The 21,556-nt window shown below is 49.4% G+C and overlaps 3 protein-coding genes across 22 annotated transcripts in view; 2 read left to right on the forward strand and 1 right to left on the reverse strand.

Moving 5' to 3' along the window:
* Positions 1 to 20,572, reverse strand: RHNO1 (RAD9-HUS1-RAD1 interacting nuclear orphan 1). 6 transcript variants are annotated; one of them, XM_072799448.1, is made up of 4 exons: positions 5,804 to 6,348; positions 5,525 to 5,704; positions 1,954 to 2,205; positions 1 to 876 (listed from the first exon to the last, which is right to left on the reverse strand). In XM_072799448.1, the coding sequence occupies exons 3-4, from the start codon at positions 2,119 to 2,121 to the stop codon at positions 277 to 279; spliced, it is 768 nt and encodes a 255-aa protein (XP_072655549.1). In that variant the 5' UTR covers positions 2,122 to 2,205; positions 5,525 to 5,704; positions 5,804 to 6,348; the 3' UTR covers positions 1 to 276. The 6 variants fall into 6 exon arrangements, with proteins under 6 accessions (XP_072655549.1, XP_072655553.1, XP_072655550.1 ...); XM_072799452.1 differs by lacking the exons at positions 5,525 to 5,704; positions 5,804 to 6,348 and adding an exon at positions 20,454 to 20,572; XM_072799449.1 differs by lacking the exons at positions 5,525 to 5,704; positions 5,804 to 6,348 and adding an exon at positions 6,647 to 6,800.
* Positions 6,837 to 19,964, forward strand: FOXM1 (forkhead box M1). Of its 9 annotated transcripts, none has more exons than XM_072799415.1 (9): positions 6,837 to 6,990; positions 8,943 to 9,515; positions 10,074 to 10,219; positions 12,042 to 12,233; positions 13,312 to 13,440; positions 14,110 to 14,154; positions 14,791 to 14,863; positions 15,054 to 15,229; positions 17,944 to 19,964. In XM_072799415.1, the coding sequence occupies exons 2-9, from the start codon at positions 8,990 to 8,992 to the stop codon at positions 18,973 to 18,975; spliced, it is 2,319 nt and encodes a 772-aa protein (XP_072655516.1). In that variant the 5' UTR covers positions 6,837 to 6,990; positions 8,943 to 8,989; the 3' UTR covers positions 18,976 to 19,964. The 9 variants fall into 9 exon arrangements, with proteins under 9 accessions (XP_072655516.1, XP_072655517.1, XP_072655522.1 ...); XM_072799416.1 differs by having other exon boundaries at positions 14,794 to 14,863; XM_072799421.1 differs by having other exon boundaries at positions 8,943 to 9,062.
* Positions 20,542 to 21,556, forward strand: part of TEX52 (testis expressed 52) — a 17,087-nt gene continuing 16,072 nt past the window's right edge. For 2 of the 7 annotated variants that reach the window (XM_072799441.1, XM_072799446.1), the window contains exon 1: positions 20,542 to 20,700. In XM_072799441.1, coding sequence (XP_072655542.1) covers positions 20,566 to 20,700 — 135 coding nt within the window. In that variant the 5' untranslated portion in view covers positions 20,542 to 20,565. Of the gene's footprint in view, positions 21,038 to 21,280; positions 21,390 to 21,556 lie in introns of all 7 variants that reach the window. The other 5 variants (XM_072799442.1, XM_072799444.1, XM_072799445.1 and 2 more) reach the window with 5 other exon arrangements.

A 21,556-nucleotide genomic window follows, 5' to 3' on the forward strand; every position in this document is an offset into this window, starting at 1 on the left:
AACCTTTCTGCAATCATTTATTTACATACATGTTAAATAGTTACTACAAGATACTTTAAAATTTTGAACAGTTACTATAAGAAAAATATGAAGCTGTTTATGACACTAAAAACTTCTTAGGAAAAGACATTTTAAAAAGCAAATCTGGGAACTGATTTCCCTTACGATTCCAAGGTCCTAGTTAAGATATTTTTTTCTATTGATATTAATTGGTATCATTTCCATTTTATCCTCCTGATGTACTCTCCTGTGAGCCAGAAAAGTACTTTAGCAACTTTATGAAAATTTCTTGAGACTGCTGGTGTCCGAGAAATCCAGTGAGTTTTTCACAAGGAACTGGTTTTTATTCAGCTTCCCTCTCTCCCTGAGGTAAGTGAACAAGTGGCGTCGTCTCCTCCACGTGACCTTGATCCCATACTTCTCCTCAGGAGTGTCTTTAACTAGAACAGGCCCAGGCTCTAGGCTCTTGGGAGTACTAGTGTGGAAGGAGCAGCTTGGAAGGCTCCCTTCCCTCTGACCTGGGGGAACAGGACCCTCCTTCACAAATGAGGACTCTGGGGTCTGGATATCAGGTGGAATGAATGGGTACGATAAGTCTTGAAGCATGTGTGCTGATGCTTCCTTAAAGCTTTGAGGACTGAGCATTGGAACTAAGAGCCTTCCGGAAATGCGCTTCTCTGACTGATCGGGGCATTCACTGGTTAAGGAGGTCCCATGTGTGGCTGAACCAGAAGACAAGGGTGGACTCTCAAATGTTAGATGTGGGAACTTGGAGGTGGTAGATTTTCGACTTGAAGGTCTTGCCTGGTTTCGGTGATGACATTTCTGGTTCACCGGGAAGCAGCTTTCTGCTGTCATATTAAACTGAGGTGATACCTTAAAGGTCAAAAACAAAAAGAAGTGAGGAGAGCCAGTTACCAAGTACGAACCTGAGGGAGGGAACTATATCCAAGGACCAGAATTCTTAATGGGGGCCCCCAATAGCAATGGACACAACAAAATAAAATATCTGTCTAATAGGATATTAATAAGGGGTATGAGCTTTAGGCAAATTATAGTTGATATCTCCGGCTTTCCATTCCTCATGTGCAAGAAAAGGGACAATGCCTTCTTCACTTTATCACACCATACAGCTGCAACTAGTTTAACTATCTTTAAACTTTGAGGACAGAGACCAGAAGTATTCTTCACTTTTGATGCCCCGCACCTAGCAGGGTGCCTGGCACAAGGAAGGCCCCCAGTAGAGCGAATGCTGAGTGAAAGAATAGAGAGTGAGATCACGTATGGAAAGCAACTAGCATAAGACCTGGCATGTGATGAGTTCTCAATACATGTTCATTCCTCTTCTCATCCACGGGATTCTAACACTTCAGTTCCTTCTACAATCCTGAAGCAAGTATTATGGTTCTTCCAAGCAATCCTGAACAAGTTATATTTATTAAGCATGCCTAAGTGAAGTTTATGTTTTTGTCTAGCTCTCTGGCTATACTACTTTCCTGACAGTAGCTATAGTCTTTTCCCAGGGCTTTGAAACTATCAAAATACAACCTGCTGTTTCTGTGGGGTTTTCTCCAGGCTCAGTCTACTAAACAGTGAATATAGTATCTAGCTAAATAATATACCTGTCACATGAAGCTTGGAGAGTAATCTCATTTTTTACTCATTCTGCCATTTATCTGGCTTCTTCACCAAGCTACTGGGTAATGAAACTTTTATACTGAACTCTTTTAAGAGGAATCTAGGGGGAAAGACTCCAAATACAACCAGCCTACGTTTCAGCTTGGACTTAGAAAAGAAGATACACCAGGGAAGATGGCTGATGACAGAAAGAATACATTGCCTCCTTGTCCCTGCCCCCATGAATCTTCAGAGGCCATAGTTCCAGGGGCAGAAGGGTCAGAATTCTGAGAAGCCTAACAGAGCAAAAGTCAAAGTTAGAATCCCATGGCCTACCCAGGAAGTGATGGTGTTGTGGTCAATGGGCTTGCTGGACACCTGTCTAGTGTGGGTGATGGGACGCTGGGGAGAGCCATAGTGGTGTTTGGGGCCCTCCAGTGGTTCTTGTTGGAATAGCAGCTGGGCTTTCCGGGAAGGTTGGCAGCGTTTTTTTCTGGGAGGCATCAATAGGTGAATGAAGAGCAGTTAGTAACCACATGATGCTGGTTGTAGTCAGGTTGGGGTTCAGGCTCTGATTCCAACCCATGCCTGCAGAGAAAAAAACAAAAGCTGGCAGACAATAATTCTGAGGATTCCATCCCCAGCTCTTGCTCATACTCTGCCAACCAGTTCTTCTATCAACTACCACTCACTCCTACCTCAACACCTTGGGGAGTACAGCTTCCTATTCCTACAGCACCAAGTAAAAACACTGTAGTTCACATTCAACAACATTCATTCAATGCACCTTGATCGAGCACCTGTTGAGTGCCATTCTGGGTGTTGGGAATTTAAAGATGAACAACCATTGATGCTACAATTATTTATCAAGTGCCAAGCACCTGTAGAGCCACCTAGGTGAGACTGTCTCTGTCTTCAAGAGCTGAGAGTCTAGCAGAGGGAGACAATTACGATAATGAGAAGAATGCTTCCATTCACCCCAGGGGAGGCTTTCTAGAGAGGGTGATACCTGACCCAGTAAGGAATGGCTAGGGAAGCCAGAAAGCAGAAAGCGAGGCACTCCAGGCTGAGGAATAGCATATAAAAGCATGGAGACATGAAGGAGCATTGTAAATTCAAGGTGTCAGACTCCAAGGAGCTGGACGCAGCATATGAAAAGAAAAATGCAAGAACTCAGAGGCTGGACCCAGTGTCAGGGTCAGGTCAGAAAAAGCAGGTGTGCAATATAACGTATTATATTTTATAATGTATTATATTTTGAACATAGTAGAATGAGTAATATGATGAGCCCCCATGTACCCATCACCCAGTTCCAACAACCATCAACCCACAGCCAGTCAGGATCCATCCATACCCTATATCCATTTCCCTTTCCCTTGTATTATTATGAAGAAAAGATATTCCCAACCATTATATCATCCCCATTAACATATATGTGTGTGTGTGTGTGTGTGTGTTCCTTAATATTATCAAATATCCAGACATGTTCAAATTTTCACTTGTTTCATAAACATCATAACGGGTTTTTCTTTTAGATCATCCTGGCAACAGTGTGAAAGGAGGGGAGTACTCTGGAGGTAGGGGACCAGTTTTAGGAGGTTACTCTGTTACTTAAGTGAGGAATGATCAGGCCTGAATCTGGGCTGTGTCAGTGGAAATGGGAAGCTAGATACAGGAGGAGGGAGGATCAACAGGACCACAGAGTAAGAAAAATCTGAAAAAAGTGTCCACTGACTCTAGTAACCAGATTGACTTTTTTTTTTTTTAAGGCTGTATTTATTTATTCATGAGAGACACACAGAGAGAGGCAGACATAGACAGAGAGGGAAGCAGGCTCCTCATTGAGGCCGATGTGGGACTCGATTCCAGGACCCTGGGATCATGCCCTGAGCCAAAGGCAGATGCTCAACCACTGAGCCACCCAGGTGTCCCCAGATTGACTTTACTGAGAGCTTCATCGGTGGAAGAGTGGGATAGAAGTTTGCAGGCAATGGAGAGGGGCATGGGAGGTACAGTTGAGCATCCAGGCAAGTCCCATAGGCGGGCACACTGGTTCCCTGACACATTCATGATTCATTCAGTTAGCCAACAATAAAAAGTAACATACTCTGTTTGATGTCACTAGGCAGTGGAGATACAGGTAAAGAAAACAAAGGACAAAATCTCCACCTTGGGCGCTAACATTTTTAGGGACAATACAGGTAATAAATACAGCCATTTGTTCGTTCATTCAGGCATTCAACAAATATTTCACTGAATGCCCACAGTGTGAGGTGCTGTTCTTGGTGCTGGAAATCCATACTAGGGAACAAAATGAAATCCCTGCCCTTGTGGTGCTTACACCTAGTTGGAAAATGACTGTGGAGGGATCCCTGGGTGGCACAGCGGTTTGGCGCCTGCCTTTGGCCCAGGGCGCGATCCTGGAGACCCGGGATCGAATCCCACATCAGGTTCCCGGTGCATGGAGCCTGCTTCTCCCTCTGCCTATGTCTCTGCCTCTCTCTCTCTCTTTCTGTGACTATCATAAATAAATAAAAATAAAAATAAAAAAAAAAAAAAGAAAATGACTGTGGAGAAAAACCAAATAGAATAAAAGGTTGAGCCGACTCAGTGCTCTTCTAGACAGGGTGGCCAGGGAAGGCAACTGAAAAAGTGGTATTTGAGCAAAGGCCTGAAATGAAGAAAGGAGAACAGGCTTTAGAAAGGTGAGAGTGCAGAATATTCCAGGCTTCAAGAATAGTAAGTGCAAAAATCACAAGGTAAGAATATGCCTGATTTGTTCAAGAAACAGGTCAGCATGGTTCAACGAGTGACAGCAGATGAGAACCAGCTCGTGTGATACAGGGCTTCAGAGGCAAGGTTAAGGACCCTGGATCTAATTATTCCTGGTGTGACAGGAAGCAAAGCTCTGGACAGGGGAACGACATTTATACTTTTCAAAGAGAACTTCAGGCACTCTGTGCAAACAGGTGGGTTGGGGAGCAGGCATGGAGAAGGAAGCAGGGCACCCAGGTAAGGCTGCTGCAGGAGGCCAGTGGAGAGATGACAGCAGTTGCAGTGGCTCCACTCAAACTGTTGACATTAGCCAGCCTCCAACAGACATTGCACAGCTGCAATCCTACTACGTTTCCTTCATCAACTCATTATCCACAGATTATCTTAAAATCTTTCCACTTTCTTAAACCTTAGAACTCCCCTTCTCTCTTTAAAAATAACCTTATTCCCTACTTTGCAGAGAATGCGGTAGACATCAAAGAGAATACTCTCACTTTCCAGGTACCAAACATACAAACCTATGTATATCTGCATCCATTTTCTTGATGCTATTTCTTGGTCGGTTCCATTTGCTCCCTAAAACCTCTCCCTCTGGCTGTACTTTGGAACTCTTACTCTGTACATCTTTCTTAGGCAATCATATGCTCAAACCTACAGATGGATGACTTAAATATTTATCTACTCAGCTTACAAATCTTCACACTCAAGACCCACATAGCCGCTACCTACTTGACAGCAACTAGATGTCTCAGATGCACCTCAAACTTAACACTCAGTTCATGATCTTCTCCCCTGCACCCCCCCCCCCCACACACACACACACAGGTGATTATTATCTTCCAGGGCCCTTGCTCGGGGTATGGTATTATCATTCATCTAGTTATGCATCCAGAAACACTGACCTGGCCCCCCTTCTCCCCATCCAACACCACCAAGCCCTAACAATCTTACCTCTTACCTATGTCCTCAGTAATGCCTCTTTCTCCCTTCTCTTGCTCTCATTCTCTCCCCACCACCCTTCAAGTTCCAACAATTCTGGTCTGAAGTATCACAATAACCTAATGGGTCTACCCTAATCCACTCCAGCGCCCCCTGCAGAGGAAGCCTTTTAAAAATGCCTATCTGGGGGCACCTGGGTGGCTCCAACAGTTGAGCATCTGCCTTGGGCTGAGGTCATGATCTCTAAGTCTTGGGATGGAGCTCCATGCCCGGCTCCCTGATCAGCGGGGAGTCTGCTTCTCCCTCTTCCTCTTCCTCTGCCCTCGCCCGTTCCATGCCGTCTCTCCTGTGCTTTTTCTCTCTCAAATAAAATCTTAAAAAATAGAAATAAAAATGCAAATCTGATCTTGAATCACTTCTGCTTAACATTTTTGATTTTTGTCCTACATCCTCGGCTCCAGCTTCATCTCACCGCACACTGCACTCCGGCCTCTCAGCTCTGAGCCCGCGGCCGTCCTTCAGCCTTTGTCCACACCAATCTTCCTCCTGCCACACGGCCTTTGCGCACCTTCTTCCCTTTGCTTGGCGGGGTTCACGCTCTTCCTTGCACAAGCGCATCAGATCTCGGAGCAAGGTTCCGTTCAGAAAAGCCTTTCCTGACCTGCCGACGGCAAGATCTTGTCGATCCTGCTATCAGTGACCTCTCATTTATCCCTTCACAGCCGTAATCCTCCTTTTGCTTGCTGGAGCCTTCAAAACCGGCCTCTCCTCTTCCCGTGAGACTGCGCTGCGCGCACAGTGAGGAAAGAACCTGCCCCGCCGGCGTCCCCGCAGGGCCTGGCGCAGAGCAGGTGCTCGGCAAAGGGGGTCGACCGAGGGCGCCCAGGATCCTCACGGCGTGGCCTTTACTTTTAAGCGGGAGTTAGCTCAGACGAGCCGAGGGGCGTTCGGGCGGCCGCGGCCAGCGGATCGTTAGCGGAGGTGAGGGAGGAGCGCCCCCCGCCCCCCCCCGCAGGGAAGCCGGGCCCGGGACGCTGGAAAGGGGCGGGAGGCGAGGGGCGGGGGGCGCGGCGCCGGGGGCGGGGCGGGGCGGGGCGGGGCGGGCTCCGGGAAGCGGCCGCCACGCGCGAGGGGGCGCAGGCCGAGGCGCCCGGCAGGGCAGCGCCGCCGCCCGCCCCCCGCCCCCCGCCCCCCGCCGCCGCCGCCGCCGCCCGGGCTGCCCCCCGCCCCGCCCCCGCCCCCGCCCGCCGCGCCCCGAGGGCGGCCCCGGCGGCCCGCTGCCCCTCCCCACGAGCCGGCCGCAGGCCCGCCTTACCCGCCCGGCGCCGTCGCGGCCGCCGCTCCCCCGGGCCGCCGCGTCCTGGGCCCGGAACGCGGAGACAAGGGCGGCCGCCGATTGGCGACGCTCCGTCACGTGACCGCAACGCTCCGCCGGCGCCAATTTCAAACAGCGGAACAAACTGAAAGCTCCGGTGCCCGACCCCACCCCCGGCCCCCGGCCCGGGACCCCTCCCCTCCCCTCCCGGGATCCCCCGGGATTCCCCACCCCTCCCGCACCGCCGGGGACCCGGCCGGCCTGGCGCGAGCCCCCGGCTCGGAGGAGCCCGGAACCCGCCCTCGGAGCCACGGCCCAGCGGCGGCGACTGCTGCAGTCGGGAGGTGAGCGGGGGCGGAGGAATGGAGTCCGAGCCGCGGCCCGGGCGGCGGCGGGGAGGCCGGGCTCGGGCGCCGCGGCCGGGGGGTCGAGCGGCCCGGCGCGGGACCCGAGCGGAGGTTTGGGGCCTCGCGGGACCAGGGCTGAGCGAGGGTGCAAGCCTTTTTCGCACCCCGCCTCCCGGCCTTGCCCTCGCTTCTTTCTCAGACCACCTCTCGGCCTCCCCTGGAAGCTTGACCTCTGCACCCTGCCCACAACTTGGGGAGGGCTGCTGGGGCGGCCTGCTTTTCTAGGCAGACTGTGGCTGGCGTGAAGACTGAGCTGCTTCTGCATTACATACGAGGCAAACGTGCCCGCAGCCTCCCAGCGCCCAGGCGCCCTCACCACTGGGCAGCACTGCCTCCTCCACTCCACCCTTTTCCAGGGCCCTTCCCCTGGTTCCTGAGCACCTGCAAGCTTTCCCTGGTCAGGATGGGCAGTGCTGTCAGAGGAGTCACCCTGGAAGTCCCCTAGGTTAGATCAAGTGTTGCCAATGATAGCAAGAGACTGGTGAGAGAGTTGAAAGCAAAATGAAGCCTTGGACCAGGAAGATCTCTTTTGGGGACAGGGGAGGAATAATAGTATTTACTGATTGGTGGGGAACGGAGGGAGGCCCGAAGAGATATGAGGGAGAAATAAAACTGATATTTGAAAGTAGAGGAAACCTAGTTATAAAAGAAAGGGAGGAGGCAGAGGGGAGAGAGCCTATGAACTCTAAGCAGATGGCAAATGTCATAGGACCAAGACAGTCATCTTTTGGGAGATAGTGGATGACCTAACACAGACAGCCCATTCCTCTGGCCAGGAGTATGCAATTTTACATGATAGAGTATCCCGTGTATTTTTTAAAATCAAACCCAATTTTGTTAAAAGATAAAACTATTTTCCTTAGCATGACAAAACCACTTAGCCTATTGATGACAGGACATTCTCTTAGCAGATAGGGTTTTATTCTTGGTTCTGGAAGAGAAATTAAGCAATAGAGTAACATGCTTAGAAAGTTAAAATATGAATCAAGCACATGCAAATACTAAAATGTCACTATAGAAATATTTTGCAGATTGTGAAAGAAAAGTGTACTTTTTCTTTTGCCAGTGCAAGGGTGGTAGCCTGTGATATGAATAGCACCATGGGCCCTGAATAGAGCAGTTTCCATTTTCTTTGAGGTCTTGTGGAGGAGGTGTTGGCAAGGGAGCAATAGTACGATCTACCTTTCTCCTCTGATACTATGGGTGCTGATCCTTTTATTTATAAACTAATATGATATAAAAAAATATACAGGCTTTATCAATCCTGAAATAGATTATGGGATCAGAGAGGATTTTTTTTTTTAAGATTTTATTTATTTATTCATGAGAGAGAGAGAGAGGCAGAGACACAGGCAGAGGGAGAAGCAGACTCCATGCAGGGAGCCTGATGTGGGACTCGATCCTGGGACTAGGATCATGCCCTGGGCCAAAGGCAGGTGCTAAACCACTGAGCCACCCAGGGATCCCGGGATCAGAGTTTTGTCAGGACTTCTCAAATTGCCAAATGTCCTCCTTTCAGCATTCCTGCCCCTCGAGTCACTGCAAGCAGTCTGTATAATAATAAGCAATAATAGAAATTTCCACACTTTTGTAACTGTCCCATTCATTTCTCTAGCCAACATTCTTAAGCTTCTGGAAGACCTTTGGCCTTGTTGACCTATACTCAACCCAGTCCCACTTTCCCCTTTTGAAATGTCTAGGTTTAAGCTTTCTTTTGTCATAGAACTCATCTCCTTATTGTCTGATGTCTTTACAGAGGCCCAGGGATCATTAACCTGGACCCATGGGCTCTTGCTTTTGGTCTTGGAAAGAGGAACACCTCTCTCTAGCAATACCTCCTTCTCAGCCTAACAAATCTCTGACATCCTGCTGTTCCTTGCACTTTCCAGGGTCCGTGCCTGTGATTCTCAATGGAGAGTGAAAGCACAGATTCATAATGAAAACCAGCCCCCGTCGGCCACTGATTCTCAAAAGACGGAGGCTGCCCCTTCCTGTTCAAAATGCCCCAGGTGAAACATCAGGAGAGGAACCTAAGAGGCCCCCTGCCCAACAGGAACCTGGTCAAGCACAGGCCTCCAAGGAGGCAGCAGAGTCCAACTCTTGCAAGTTTCCGGCTGGGATCAAGATTATTAACCACCCCACCATGCCCAACACACAAGTGGTGGCCATCCCTAACAATGCCAATATCCAGAGCATCATCACAGCATTGACCGCCAAAGGAAAAGAGAGTGGCAGCACTGGGCCCAACAAATTCATCCTCATCAGCTGTGGGGGAGCCCCCACTCACCCTCCAGGACCCCAGCCTCAAGCCCAAACCAGCAATGATCCCAAGAGGACAGAAGTGGTCACCGAGACCCTGGGATCAAAGCCGGCAGCTAGGGATGTGAATCTGCCTAGACCACCTGAAGCCCTTCCCGGGCAGAGATGGGAGAGCTGTGGTATGTGGTCTGCAAGGCAAAGGGGTGAGGAGTCCAGCTTTTCCTCTCTGGTAGCAAGGACTGCAGTCCATCAAGTTGATACTTCACAGACAGGCACCTAGCCTGAACCAGGGGAAAGTCTTGTCTTTCTTCCTCCCCAGTCGTTGACCCAGATCTTTTGGGCGCTGTCAAAAGTGCCCAAATAATAATTTGGCATTTCTCTGATGTTCCTTATATGAGAAAAGGATTTGTTTATTTTTCTTAATTATCTTCCCCGTTGACCATATAAGGAAATAGGAATTTCCCCCCATTTTAATAAAGGAGAAAACTGAAGCATGAGGAGGAAAAGTGACTTTGTCCAAATACGAATTCTTTTGTTAGTTGGGTTGCCTTGACTGATCTCTCAGGCTGAGTGTGACTTCTGATTCTCTCCTGAAATCCATAATGGGGCAGAGTACCTGAGAGCCACAGTAGATTCAGCACGTGTTCCCTGTCCCTATGGGTAGAGGTCTTGGAGAAATGCTCCCTAACCACCGATTTTGATGGGCCTACCGGGCACTGGTTCAGGCAGCTAAGTGGCATCTTGGATTGTTTCTCCTCTAGCTGGCAGTGAGGCAGCAGGCTGCACTCTCGACAACAGCTTGACTAACATCCAGTGGCTTGGAAAGATGAGTTCGGATGGACTGGGCCCCAGCAACATCAAACAAGAGATGGAGGGAAAGGAGAATCGTCACCTGGAGCAAAGTCAGGTAAAGGTGAACTGTTCTGTCACTCACTAGGGAAGTCAAGGCCACTGCAGGGAATTTCTAAGGAGGGAAATGGATCAGGTGGTGTGTGGAGGACAATCCCTAAGTTCTGGTGTCAGCACTTCACTTAGTGTGATTCTGTATAACTTTGGAGCTGCCATTTGTCTTGGAATCTTTTCTGCCCCATCTGTGAAATTTCCTTGAGGGCAGATGCACCTGGCTTCTGTATTCTGTATTCCATTAGCAGTTTAGTACTCTGCCTTTCGCAGGTGCTCAGTAGGTATTCAGGAAATGATGAAGAGGGATTCCTGGGTGGCGCAGCAGTTTGGCGCCTGCCTTTGGCCCAGGGCACGATCCTGGAGACCCGGGATCAAATCCCACATCGGGCTCCCGGTGCATGGAGCCTGCTTCTCCCTCTGCCTATGTCTCTGCCTCTCTCTCTCTGACTATCATAAATAAATAAAAAAATTTATTAAAAAAAAAGAAAAAAAGGAAATGATGAAGAGATCTTAGTTTGGAAAGCCACTTGAGCTTTAAAGAGGCACCCCAATGGTATGAAAGGAATAGAGCATTTTTAGAGAATAGTTTTATTAGAAGATAAATTAATAGCAATTAAAGTGAGTTAGGTGTGCGTTTTAAATACTTCCCTGGTAATCAAACTTGATTTGACCCAACTGTGCAGCCTGGGGTTGTTTTTCACAGTTGCCATATTGTTGCACACGCCCTTAGATCATTCATTCAGTAAACTTTAAAAGGGAAAATTTACATGGATGTGTGCAAAAGTAAAAAGCTGTTCACTTCAAACTTATGCACTTTTTAAAGTTAGAGCTCGGGTTTTTAAATTTTTGTATCTATTATTTTTAAGATTTATTTTATTGCAGAGAGAGAGAAAGAGACAATGTGTGAGCCAGGGGCGGGGAGGGGAGGCAAAGGGCAGAGAGTGAATCTCAAGCTGACTCTGAGCTGAGCACAGAGCCCAACCCAGGGCTCAATCCCACAACCCTAAGATCATAACCTGAGCTGAAACCAGGAGTCAGATGCTCAACTGACCAAGCCGCCTAGGTGCTCCAGAGCTCAGTTTTACAAATGTGACCAATCAGCTCTTTGCCTAAGACTTAGCCAGATGTATGCTTTGCAGACATTTGGGAATATCTGTCTTATACAAACAGTGAAAAGAGATGGGTTTGTTCACATCACAGCAATAGTAGAAAGCGGACAAAGACCTTGGTCTCTTGACTCCCGGGTCTGAAAAATGAGTATGGTTTTAGTATAAAATCAATGCTTTAAGAATCATAATATACACCCAAACTTTCCTGAGAGATTTCAACTAGCAAAGACTGGACCTTCACTTATTATTGGACAATATATTCAACAAAATGAACAATGACAGGGCATCTGGGTGGCTCAGTTGGTTCAGCATCTGCCTTCAGCTCAGGTCATGATCCCAGAGTCCTGTGATCAAGTCCCACATTGGGCTCCCTGCTCACTGGGGAGCCTGCTTCTCCCTCTCCCTCTGCTGCTTCCCCTGCTTGTGCGCTCTCTCTCTCTCTCTCCATGTCAAATAAATAAAATCTTTTTTAAAAAATGAATAATGACAGAAGTGGCTCCACCTTGGCTAGGGACTGGACTAGATCATCGCTATCCTTCCTAATCCTAAAATTTTGTTCTATGGAATAGTTGTCTCAGATGAGCTGGTTTCTAGCATAGTTCTGCAGGTTAAAAGGTTTCTCTAGGGGATGTTCTTTGAGGGGGCTCCAGGGAGGTCTTATGAATTCTTCCATGTCATTTCTTTTTCTCCTTACCTTTGGCTTCTCATAACTCGCAGGTTGAGGAGACCCCGGGAGCATCAGCATCCTGGCAGGACTCTGCGTCTGAGCGGCCGCCATACTCTTACATGGCTATGATACAGTTCGCCATCAACAGCACCGAGAGGAAGCGCATGACCTTGAAAGACATCTATACTTGGATCGAGGATCACTTCCCCTATTTTAAGCACATTGCCAAGCCAGGCTGGAAGGTATGTAACAACCCGTAGTGACCAAAGCGAAGGTCACTCTGGCTGGGCAGTTTGTCCTCATAGATGTGCGGCAGTTTCTGTCTGGTGCTCTGAGTAACAGTTAAATGCAAAAAAAGCTGGAACTGAAAACAGTTGTATCTCAATCCTGCCAAATCAGGGCAAGATGGTCAACAGGAGCTCTACAACCACTTCCTTGGTCCCTCTCTGAGGTCCCTAAGGGTAGAGATCCTGGAGAGACTGTCCAGGGTAGCACTGAGCCTACTTTTGTGCTACGTTGGATGGCAGCTGGAGTGACTAAGTAGCTTTATGAAAAGATCTTAGGGACGCCTGGGTGGCTCAGTGGTTGAGCGTCTGTCTTTGGCTCCAGGCATGATTCTGGGGTTGTGGGATTGAGTTCCACATCGGGCTCCCCAAAGGGAGCCTGCTTCTCCCTCTGCCTGTGTCTCTGCCTCTCTGTGTCTTTCATGAATAAATAAATAAAATATTAAAAAAAAAAAAAAAAGAAAGAAAAGAAAAGGTCTTCGTGGAAAAAAAAAATTGCTGTCCATGAGCTTTGTGACTGAAGATTCACCTCCTCTAATGTCATATGTTGTCTCCAGAAGGCAGGGACTTCATTGTACTTGTGGGAACACAGATCCCTTGGAGTGACTGTGGCGCATGCTACACCGTCAGAGCCACAGTGCTGGTCTTCTGACAGATGGGCAGCTCCAAGCAAGAGTTTTTGGTTTTGCTTCCTCCACGGTAGAACTCTTCACACTCTTACCTCAATGAAATTTCCCTAGCTGCTTAGTTTCCTTACTCATCTATCTTGCTGCTGATTGCTTCACAGCCTTGGTCCTCTTTCCTAGCTACTGACAGCCATCTAGGTCTTTTCTTTATCACCAGCTGCTGGACTGATGGCTTTATGGCCCAGCTTGCAGGGAGAGAGGTGCCAGTTGACAAGATCAGTAGGCAAGATCTTGAGGATGCTGCTGGCTATGGCTGGGGGGAGGCAAGGCTGATATCCACTGGGGAGAGATCAAAGGGGATGACTCTGAAGCTAAAGTAGCTGAGAAGTAGTTGTCTTTCTCTCCGGCAGAACTCCATCCGCCACAACCTTTCTCTTCATGACATGTTTGTTCGAGAGACATCTGCCAATGGCAAGGTCTCCTTCTGGACTATCCACCCCAGTGCCAATCGCTACTTGACATTGGACCAGGTGTTTAAGGTGAGTATCCTGGTTTCATCTAAATAGGGCCAGAATTGGGCATCGTAATCTCTGTCTCAAAAGGAAATGAATCTTCCTTGTGATGATCTTACCTGGCCAGGGCAGAGTTAGAAGCCAGAGACGACCCAGAGACGACCTGCGTAAAACTAGCTGAATTAAATACAATTGACACACACCAAATGGCATACTTCTGTTCTAGGCTAGGCCACAGAGAGGACTGCTCGGATCCAAATAGATGACTTCCCTGGGCAGTGTTTCCCTAGCTGCCTTGTAGATAAGAATTGCCTGTGATGCTTATTAAAATACAGGCCCCTCTGTTGTGGCTTCCGACTTAGTGGGTCTGGGATGGGCCTAGGAATATGTATTTTGAGCAAGCATCTCTGGTGATTCTTACAGAGGAAGTCTAGAGAAGCTTGTTTTCAAAGATCGCTTCTTTAGCCTGGAGACCAGAGATTGAGCCACCAGAACATCTTTGCAGAAGTGATTGTTTTGGGATTTCAGAGTGCCCATAAGGCTGCTGCTAGCTATAAGTGTTCCCCGGGAGGGAAAGTTGTCCCCAGTGGCCCTCAGCGTCAAACAAGAATAGCTGTTTTTCCCGATCCGGTCAGACTGACCACGCTGGTGGTAACTTCATCTCATTTCTCTCCCACAATGCCTGACCGCCACCAGCCACTGGACCCAGGGTCTCCACAATCGCCTGAGCACTTGGAATCAGTAAGATTCTTTTCCTCCTGGCTCGGGGCTTGGCCTTGTTTTCCTTTCACTGCTCAGCATGGCTCTAGTGGACAAGGGAAGGGAGCCTGTGTGCCGTGTGACTACCAGCCCTAAATGCAGAGCACCCTAAGCATCTGGGAGGAAGGAAATTGATGGCCACCACCTCCTCTTCCTCCCCATGCCCCAGCTCATGCCCACTTCTCCTCCCCTGTGATGGGCACGATGAAGGTGCACGGAGCAGAGCAGGGTGTGACAGGAGGACACACCGCGGGCTTAGTGCAAGACGGCAACGGCAGGTGCATGGTGTAGGCCTCGCAGGCGGCAGTTTTCCCTCACTTTTCTACCTGGCTTTTCTTGGCCGCTCGTAGAACTACATGCTTTAGCATCCCCTGGGGGCGGCGAGGACACATGGATGAGGTGGTAGGACTGTCCTGCCATCGTCTATCTGTGCCATCCACCTTTTCCCGCTAACCAGGCTTTGGAGACAGTGTTCACCTGTATTCACCCCAGACCAGCCTTTTCATTCTGGGCTGTCGGTTAGCTCAGTGCACGGCATCGGAAGCAACTGGTGGGTTCTCCTGCCTTCTCCCCCTGCCTTATTAACCCAGATTTCTTTCTCTCCCTATCTGCCACAAGCAGCAGCAGAAACGACCCAATCCTGAGCTCCGCCGGAACGTGACCATCAAAAGCGAACTCCCACTAGGCGCACGTTAGTATGGGAGAGTGGGCATCAGGCTGGTGGTCCTTGCTCTAGGGGCATATTTTAGAGAACCAGACCACGGGAGTCTATGCCCAGCTCAAAGGAGGCTCTGAGCCCAGAGAAGGAGAGCAGAGCTCCTGGGCTTGAGAAGGGGTGTGTCCCTGGACTCCTGCTCTTCATCTCTCCTGTGTCCTCCTAGGGCGGAAGATGAAGCCACTACTGCCACGGGTCAGCTCGTACCTGGTACCCATCCAGTTCCCAGTGAACCAGTCACTGGTGTTGCAGCCCTCGGTAAAAATGCCACTGCCCCTGGCAGCTTCACTCATGAGCTCAGAGCTTGCCCGCCATAGCAAGCGAGTCCGTATTGCCCCCAAGGTGAGTGGCTCCTGCTCTCCTCTGAGGAGAGACACCAGTCAATTAAAAGCATTGGGCCTATTGTTGGCAAGCACTCTGCTCAGTGTTCCTTGAGAAGCTTATGAATCTAGTTGGGTAGACCAGGCATTTTCCTTTATGACAACTAAGGAAAATTCAAGAACATTGTAAGAGCTAAAAAGGACTGTGGATTATAGTGTACGTGGTATCAGAAGCCCATGAATACTTGAGTTTATAAGAATTCAGACAAGGGGGATTATGAGAGGTGGGCTGGGATGGGTAAGGAAGAATTTACAAGGGAAATTGGTTTTAGGAGGACATACATTTGGGCAAGCAAACAGGTGTGTTAACAGCATTCTAATGACCAGTACCATGGGGGCAGGAGATGCCAGTTTATACCCAGTAATGGTAGAGTGGTTGGGTTAGTCTTGCTCAGGGGTTCTCAGTCTCCATACTATTGACATCTAGGGCTGGATAATTATTTGTTGGGGGCGGACAGGTACGGTCCTACCCACTGAGGGATCTTTGGCAGCATCTCTTGTCTCTCCCCACTAGATCCCAGGAGCAACCCCCAGTGTGACAATTTAAATGTGTCCAGGCATTACCAAATGTCCCCTAGGGGGCAAGAGGGTGGGAATATGGCCCTCAGGTTGAGGACCAGTGGTCTAGCTTGAGGAGAATGTGAGGAGGGTAAGTCAAGATCCTATACACTGATGGGCTACCAAGTCTGGGCTTACCTCAGTGCAGAAGGATTTATGAGCAAGAGCCAACTTAGAACAAAGCAGAGAAAAGGGCCCCTTGTGCCTCCTTCATTGAGATAGAAATAGCATAGGCTCTGGAGTTTAAAGAGACTTGGTTTTACTTTGTATTTTTTTAATTTAAAAAATATTTTTAGGGATCCCTGGGTAGCGCAGCGGTTCGGCGCCTGCCTTTGGCCCAGGGCGCGGTCCTGGAGATCCGGGATCAAATCCCACGTCGGGCTCCCGATGCATGGAGCCTGCTTCTCCCTCTGCCTGTGTCTCTGCCTCTCTCTCTCTCTGTGTGTGTGTGACTATCATAAATAAATAAAAATTAAAAAAAATTAAAAATAATAAAATAAAAAAATAAATAAATAAAAAATATTTTTAAATGTACATAAAATTATATATACTACCATATATAATTTTACCTAAATGTATCCATGTGACTAGCACATACCCTGTTTTTGTTTTAATGCAGTCTTTTTTTTTTTTTTCTCTTTTCTTCTTGGTGCCTCCCCTCCCCCCACCTTCACTCGCATCCCCATGATGACAATTTAGTATGTTTGTTTTTATGATTTATCCCTGCTCTTTGTGTATGGTACATACACATGTAGCCATAGCCACTTTATACATGCACATACAACACCCAGAATGTTCAAAATGGGATCACATTACACTTTTCTGCCACTGGGAAATTCTTCCAATCACATGGCATCAGCTCTTAAGGGCCACATGATATTCCACCATGTAGCTGTGCCATAAATTTTCCAGCCATTTCCACTTTTATGGGTACATTTTGTTTCTAGATTTTTTTGCCCTATGAACAATACTGCAATAAATATCTTTGCAAGTACCTTTCTTACAAGCGTTTTTATTTTGTGGGATAGGAAACCAGACATGAGGTTGCCCAGTGGAAAGGTGTTTTCCATTTTATTATATCTTGCCAATTAGTGGTTTCCAAAAAAATATACAATAATTTACATCTCTCCCAGCATTATGTGACAAGACCTATATCTTTGCCAGCAATTGGTAATCATAGTCTTTTAAATATTTGCCCATCTGCTATGTATAAATATCACCTTGTTTCATTTGATTTCTCTTTGCTCATCAGTAAGCGTGAGTACCTTCTTGTTACGTTGGGTCACTTGCAATGGTTCACCACGAGATAGTTATTTAGGGGCATGGCCCATCTTTCTATGGGGTTTTGATAATAATACGTGAAAGTTCTTTGTCATTAAAACATTAACGTCTGTCTTTTGTGCTGAAGGTAGTTTTTTACCTCTATTGTTTGTTTCTTTCTTCACGGGTCCCCTAGCCACTGCAAGATTTTAAGTTTTTATATAGTCAACTGTGTCTCTCTTTTCCTTTACAGCTTCTGGGTTTCCAGTCTTGCTTAAGAGAGTCACCCCCACCCTCAGATTGTACATGTAGTCTCCCAGATCCCCTTTCAGGATTCATATGGTTTTAATTTTTCTGTTTGAATCGTTGTGTATGCTATGAAGAGGCATCCAGCTTTTTGTTTGTTTGTTCGTTTGTTTGTTCGTTTGTTTTTTTAAGATTTTATTTATTTATTCATGAGAGACAGAGACATGGGCAGATGGAGAGGCAGGCTTCATTCAGGGAGCCTGATGTGGGACTCGATCCCAGGACCCCGGGATCACGACCTGAGCCGAAGGCAGATGCTCAATGTTGCACTGAGCCACCCAGGTGTTGGCATCCAGGTTTCTGTCTCTCTGTGGGGTACTAATTATAGCAGCGGCATAGTAAATGCTCTCTCTTTTACCCCCAGAACTGAACTACCACCTTCATCGTATATTCTCGTATTTCATAGTTTGTAAGACTTTTAAAAGATAGAAAATGAGGATCCGTACCAGCCTATGGCTTGATTTAGTCACGATCTTGTGTCCCGCCTGGTGGGTGGGGTGAATGTTAAGGCCCAGAGAGCTTCCTCTCACTGCACCCCTGCTTCCCTTTCAGGTGCTACTAGCTGAGGAGGGGGTGGCCCCTCTGCCGGCCACAGGGCCCCTGCAAGAGGACAAACTCCCGCTCGGAGAAGGGCTGTCTCCTCTGCTTCCAGTTCAGTCCATCAAGGAGGAAGAACCCCAGCCTGGGGAGGAGACGCTACACTTGGGGAGGCCCATCAAAGTGGAGAGCCCGCCCTTGGAGGAGTGGCCCTCGCCGTGCCCGTCAATCAAAGAGGAATCCTCTCATTCCTGGGAGGACTCCTCCCACTCTCCCACGCCAAGGCCCAAGAGGTCCTACAGCGGGCTCAAGTCCCCAGCCCGGTGTGTCTCAGAAATGCTTGTGATTAAACGGAGGGAGGGGCGGGAGATGAGCCGGTCTCGAAGGAAACAGCACCTCCTGCCTCCTTGCCTGGATGAGCCGGAGCCCGAGCTGCTCTTCTCCCAGGGCCCCGGGGCTTCCCAGCGAGCCACCGAGCTTACTTTGCCCACAGAGTCCTCTGAGCCTGCCTCCCGGCTTGGCTACTCCCAAGAGGAGGGAGGACCTTTTAAGACGCCCATTAAGGAGACGCTGCCCATCTCTTCCACTCCAAGCAAATCTGTCCTCCCCGCGACCCCCGAATCCTGGAGGCTCACACCCCCAGCCAAAGTAGGGGGGCTAGAGTTCAGCCCAGTACACCACCCCCAGGCTGCCTTCGGCCCCCTGCCTGATGCCCTGGGGCTGACGGATTTTAGCACCACCCCCCTGAAAAGCATTCCCCTCTTTGACTCGCCCAGAGAGCTCCTCAGTTCTGAGCCCTTTGACCTCACCTCTGACCCCTTCAGCACTTCCTCCCCCTCAGATATGGAAGTCCCCAAGCCAGACTCCCCTGGGCCAGAGGCTGCCAGCCTCTCAGCCAACCGCTCTCTGACAGAAGGCCTGGTTCTGGACACGATGAATGACAGCCTCAGCAAGATCCTGCTGGACATCAGCTTTCCTGGCCTGGAGGAGGACCCTCTGGGCCCGGACAGCATCAACTGGGCTCAGTTCATTCCTGAGCTACGGTAGAGGCCTACCTTACCCTTGCTGCCTGAGCTGTCCATGCTTCCAGGATCTCGGGTGGCTGGGCCATCCGAGGACAGCAGGCAGGGACCGTCCGCCCCTCTAGCTCCACTTTGCCTGCTTATGCCAAGACGGACATCATGCCGTGGCCACTACTGAGCCCTCTGCAAGCAGCAAGGTCCTGGTGACCGGTCACTGTGCCACCACTGCTCCCCAAAAGAATCCGGTTCCTCACTCTCCCTGCTAGGAGCTAAGGGTTGGGAATGGCAAAAGCAAGGGTGAAAAGAGATTAGGAACTCCTCGGACTGCTTACACCTGTGCCCAGGAGTCCCCCACTTTTCCTGATCCTTGCAGGGCAGCCCTTGTAAATAGTGTATATTCTCCAAATTATCCTCTAATTATAAATGTAAGCTTATTTCCTTAGATCATTATCTAGAGACTGCCAGAAAGGTGGGTAGGATGACAAGGGGTTTGTTTGCTCCTGTTCCTTGCTTTCAATTCCTAGAGAAGGGAGGACGCGCAGTGTACGGTTTCTTCCAGGCCCAGGGCACCTGCCTTCAGGGCTCTTTACTGTAGACAAGCAGATCTGCTTCCTAGGGTCCTGCTTATTGTCCCCCTCCCTTCCCACCTTCCCATGTTTCCAAGTCAGCTTTCCTGCAAGAAGAAATCCTGACAAAAAAAGGTCTTTTGTCAAGGGTCAAGAGTTGAATTGGGGGTGGGGGAATGGATGCATCTGAAGCAAAGAATGCAGGTGCCCAGATGTGCTCCCCTGAGATGTTTCTCTGATAACGTCCCTAATCATGCCAGAGAGACGAGCCATTTGCCAAGAACTTGGCCCAAGGCTTGAGAAGACTGAAAGGGCCCTGCCCTGCCTAACTTCCTTAGCTCACACCTCAGCTTTGCTAAGAGCCACCTGAGGCCCCAGCTGACCGCATGCATGTGAGCCAGCTCGAGAACACTACCATAACTGTCAATAAAATCCAGGGTGGAAGTGCTCTCTGTGGTGTGTTGGTGTCTGGTCCCTGAGGCATAAGGAGGGGTTGGGGAAGAACATGGGAGATGGAGATGGTGGTGACAGGGAATTGGTAAGGCCTGAAGCCAACACAAAGCACATGAAGGGGAGTGCTCAGGGCATTGGCCTGGGCTGCCTCCCACATCCTATGCAGGCACACATCAGAAACTGGCAGGTTTCCCAGGCTGGTCCTGCATGGCCAGCCTCTTCAGAACCACTGAACCTAATGGTTAACTTGGCCCTTTGGTTCTCCCTATAAGGGAAAGACCTACAGAGGGGTAGGGCCCTGCCCTTCTGGAGAGTAAGGAAAGATGGGCCCAGTTATAGGCACCTCATGATCATGTCCACCCCAACCCAGGGCCTGGAAGCCAGCCTACCCTGCTTTTCTCTTCCTGCCCTCCTAGGCAAGTCCCTCCCCAAAAACCCCTCTGGCTACCATCTACACATAAGTCCTATCCCCTGCCTGTCTCACCTGAAAGGCAGCCAGGCCCCAAAGGATTGATGAGTCCTCCCAGGGAGAGGTAAGGGCCTCCTCCTGCGTCACCATCCAGGAAGCATCACCATAGCAACCCCAACAGCAAACAATGCTGCCAGGGAAAGTCTTCCCTACCAAGCGGCCTCTCCTGACAATCAGGCCCACAGGTGGAATGGCCAGTAGCCCACCAAGACAACCCAGAGGGCGGCGTGTTCCGCCTCATGTCCAAAAACCTTTCTTGCAGGTAGGAGGTGGGGCCCTATCTCCACAGCCTATCTGTTTGCACACTGCTGGGCTAAGGACTGCCCCCCTGGGGTCAGGGGGTCAATAGATGTCTCTCAGTCCTGTGGTACTATGAACACAGAGCTCAGAACAGAGAAAAGGAGATGCCTGGTTATTACATCTCCCAGCCCCACCTCCTGGGGTGGTCACGTGGAAATGACAGCAGAGTGGGCCCAAGAGGCAGGTGAGTTTTTGTAGTCAATAAGGTCCTAAGGTGGAAAGAAGAGCATAGTCTCATGAGTAATACGGACAGATGGCTCAAGTCCCAGCTCTGCCACTCACAGACCTGGCAACCTCGGGTGAGTTCCTGACTCTCACCATGTCTTGCTTTTTGCATCGTTGAGATGAGACCGTAACAATGCTTGCTCCTAGGATTGTGAGGGTTAATTGAGTTGTGGACGTGTTTAGCACAGTTCCAATACCTACCTGGGCCCAGTTATAGGCACGGGCCCAGTTTATTTCACGGGAGGTGGGACAAAGGAAAGGGAAGAAACCAGCCTTCTAGATGTTTCCCCATACTTGGCTTGTGTTTGGACGAGAAGTGAGGGAAACGCACCCATGAGAGAGAAACGAGTAAGAGGACGAGTCCGGGAGAGAAGAACCCCTGGGCTGCATTCTCCGGAGAATGATTTTCCTTCTACGCCTCGCTCGGTAAGGGGCCTTTCCCCTCACAGTTTCCCTGGGCCCCCTGGGCCCTGTTCAGAGCCCCCACCCTGGCAGGAGCCCGAGGCAGCCAGAGTGCAGAGGAGGGACGAAAGTGAAAAGTGAGGAGCTGGGAGACCGGTGAGGAGGAGAGCAGGGTGGGAAATCCGAAAGCA

Source organism: Canis lupus, chromosome 25 (genome assembly GCF_048164855.1).
Source record: "Canis lupus baileyi chromosome 25, mCanLup2.hap1, whole genome shotgun sequence".
NCBI lineage: Eukaryota > Metazoa > Chordata > Mammalia > Carnivora > Canidae > Canis > Canis lupus.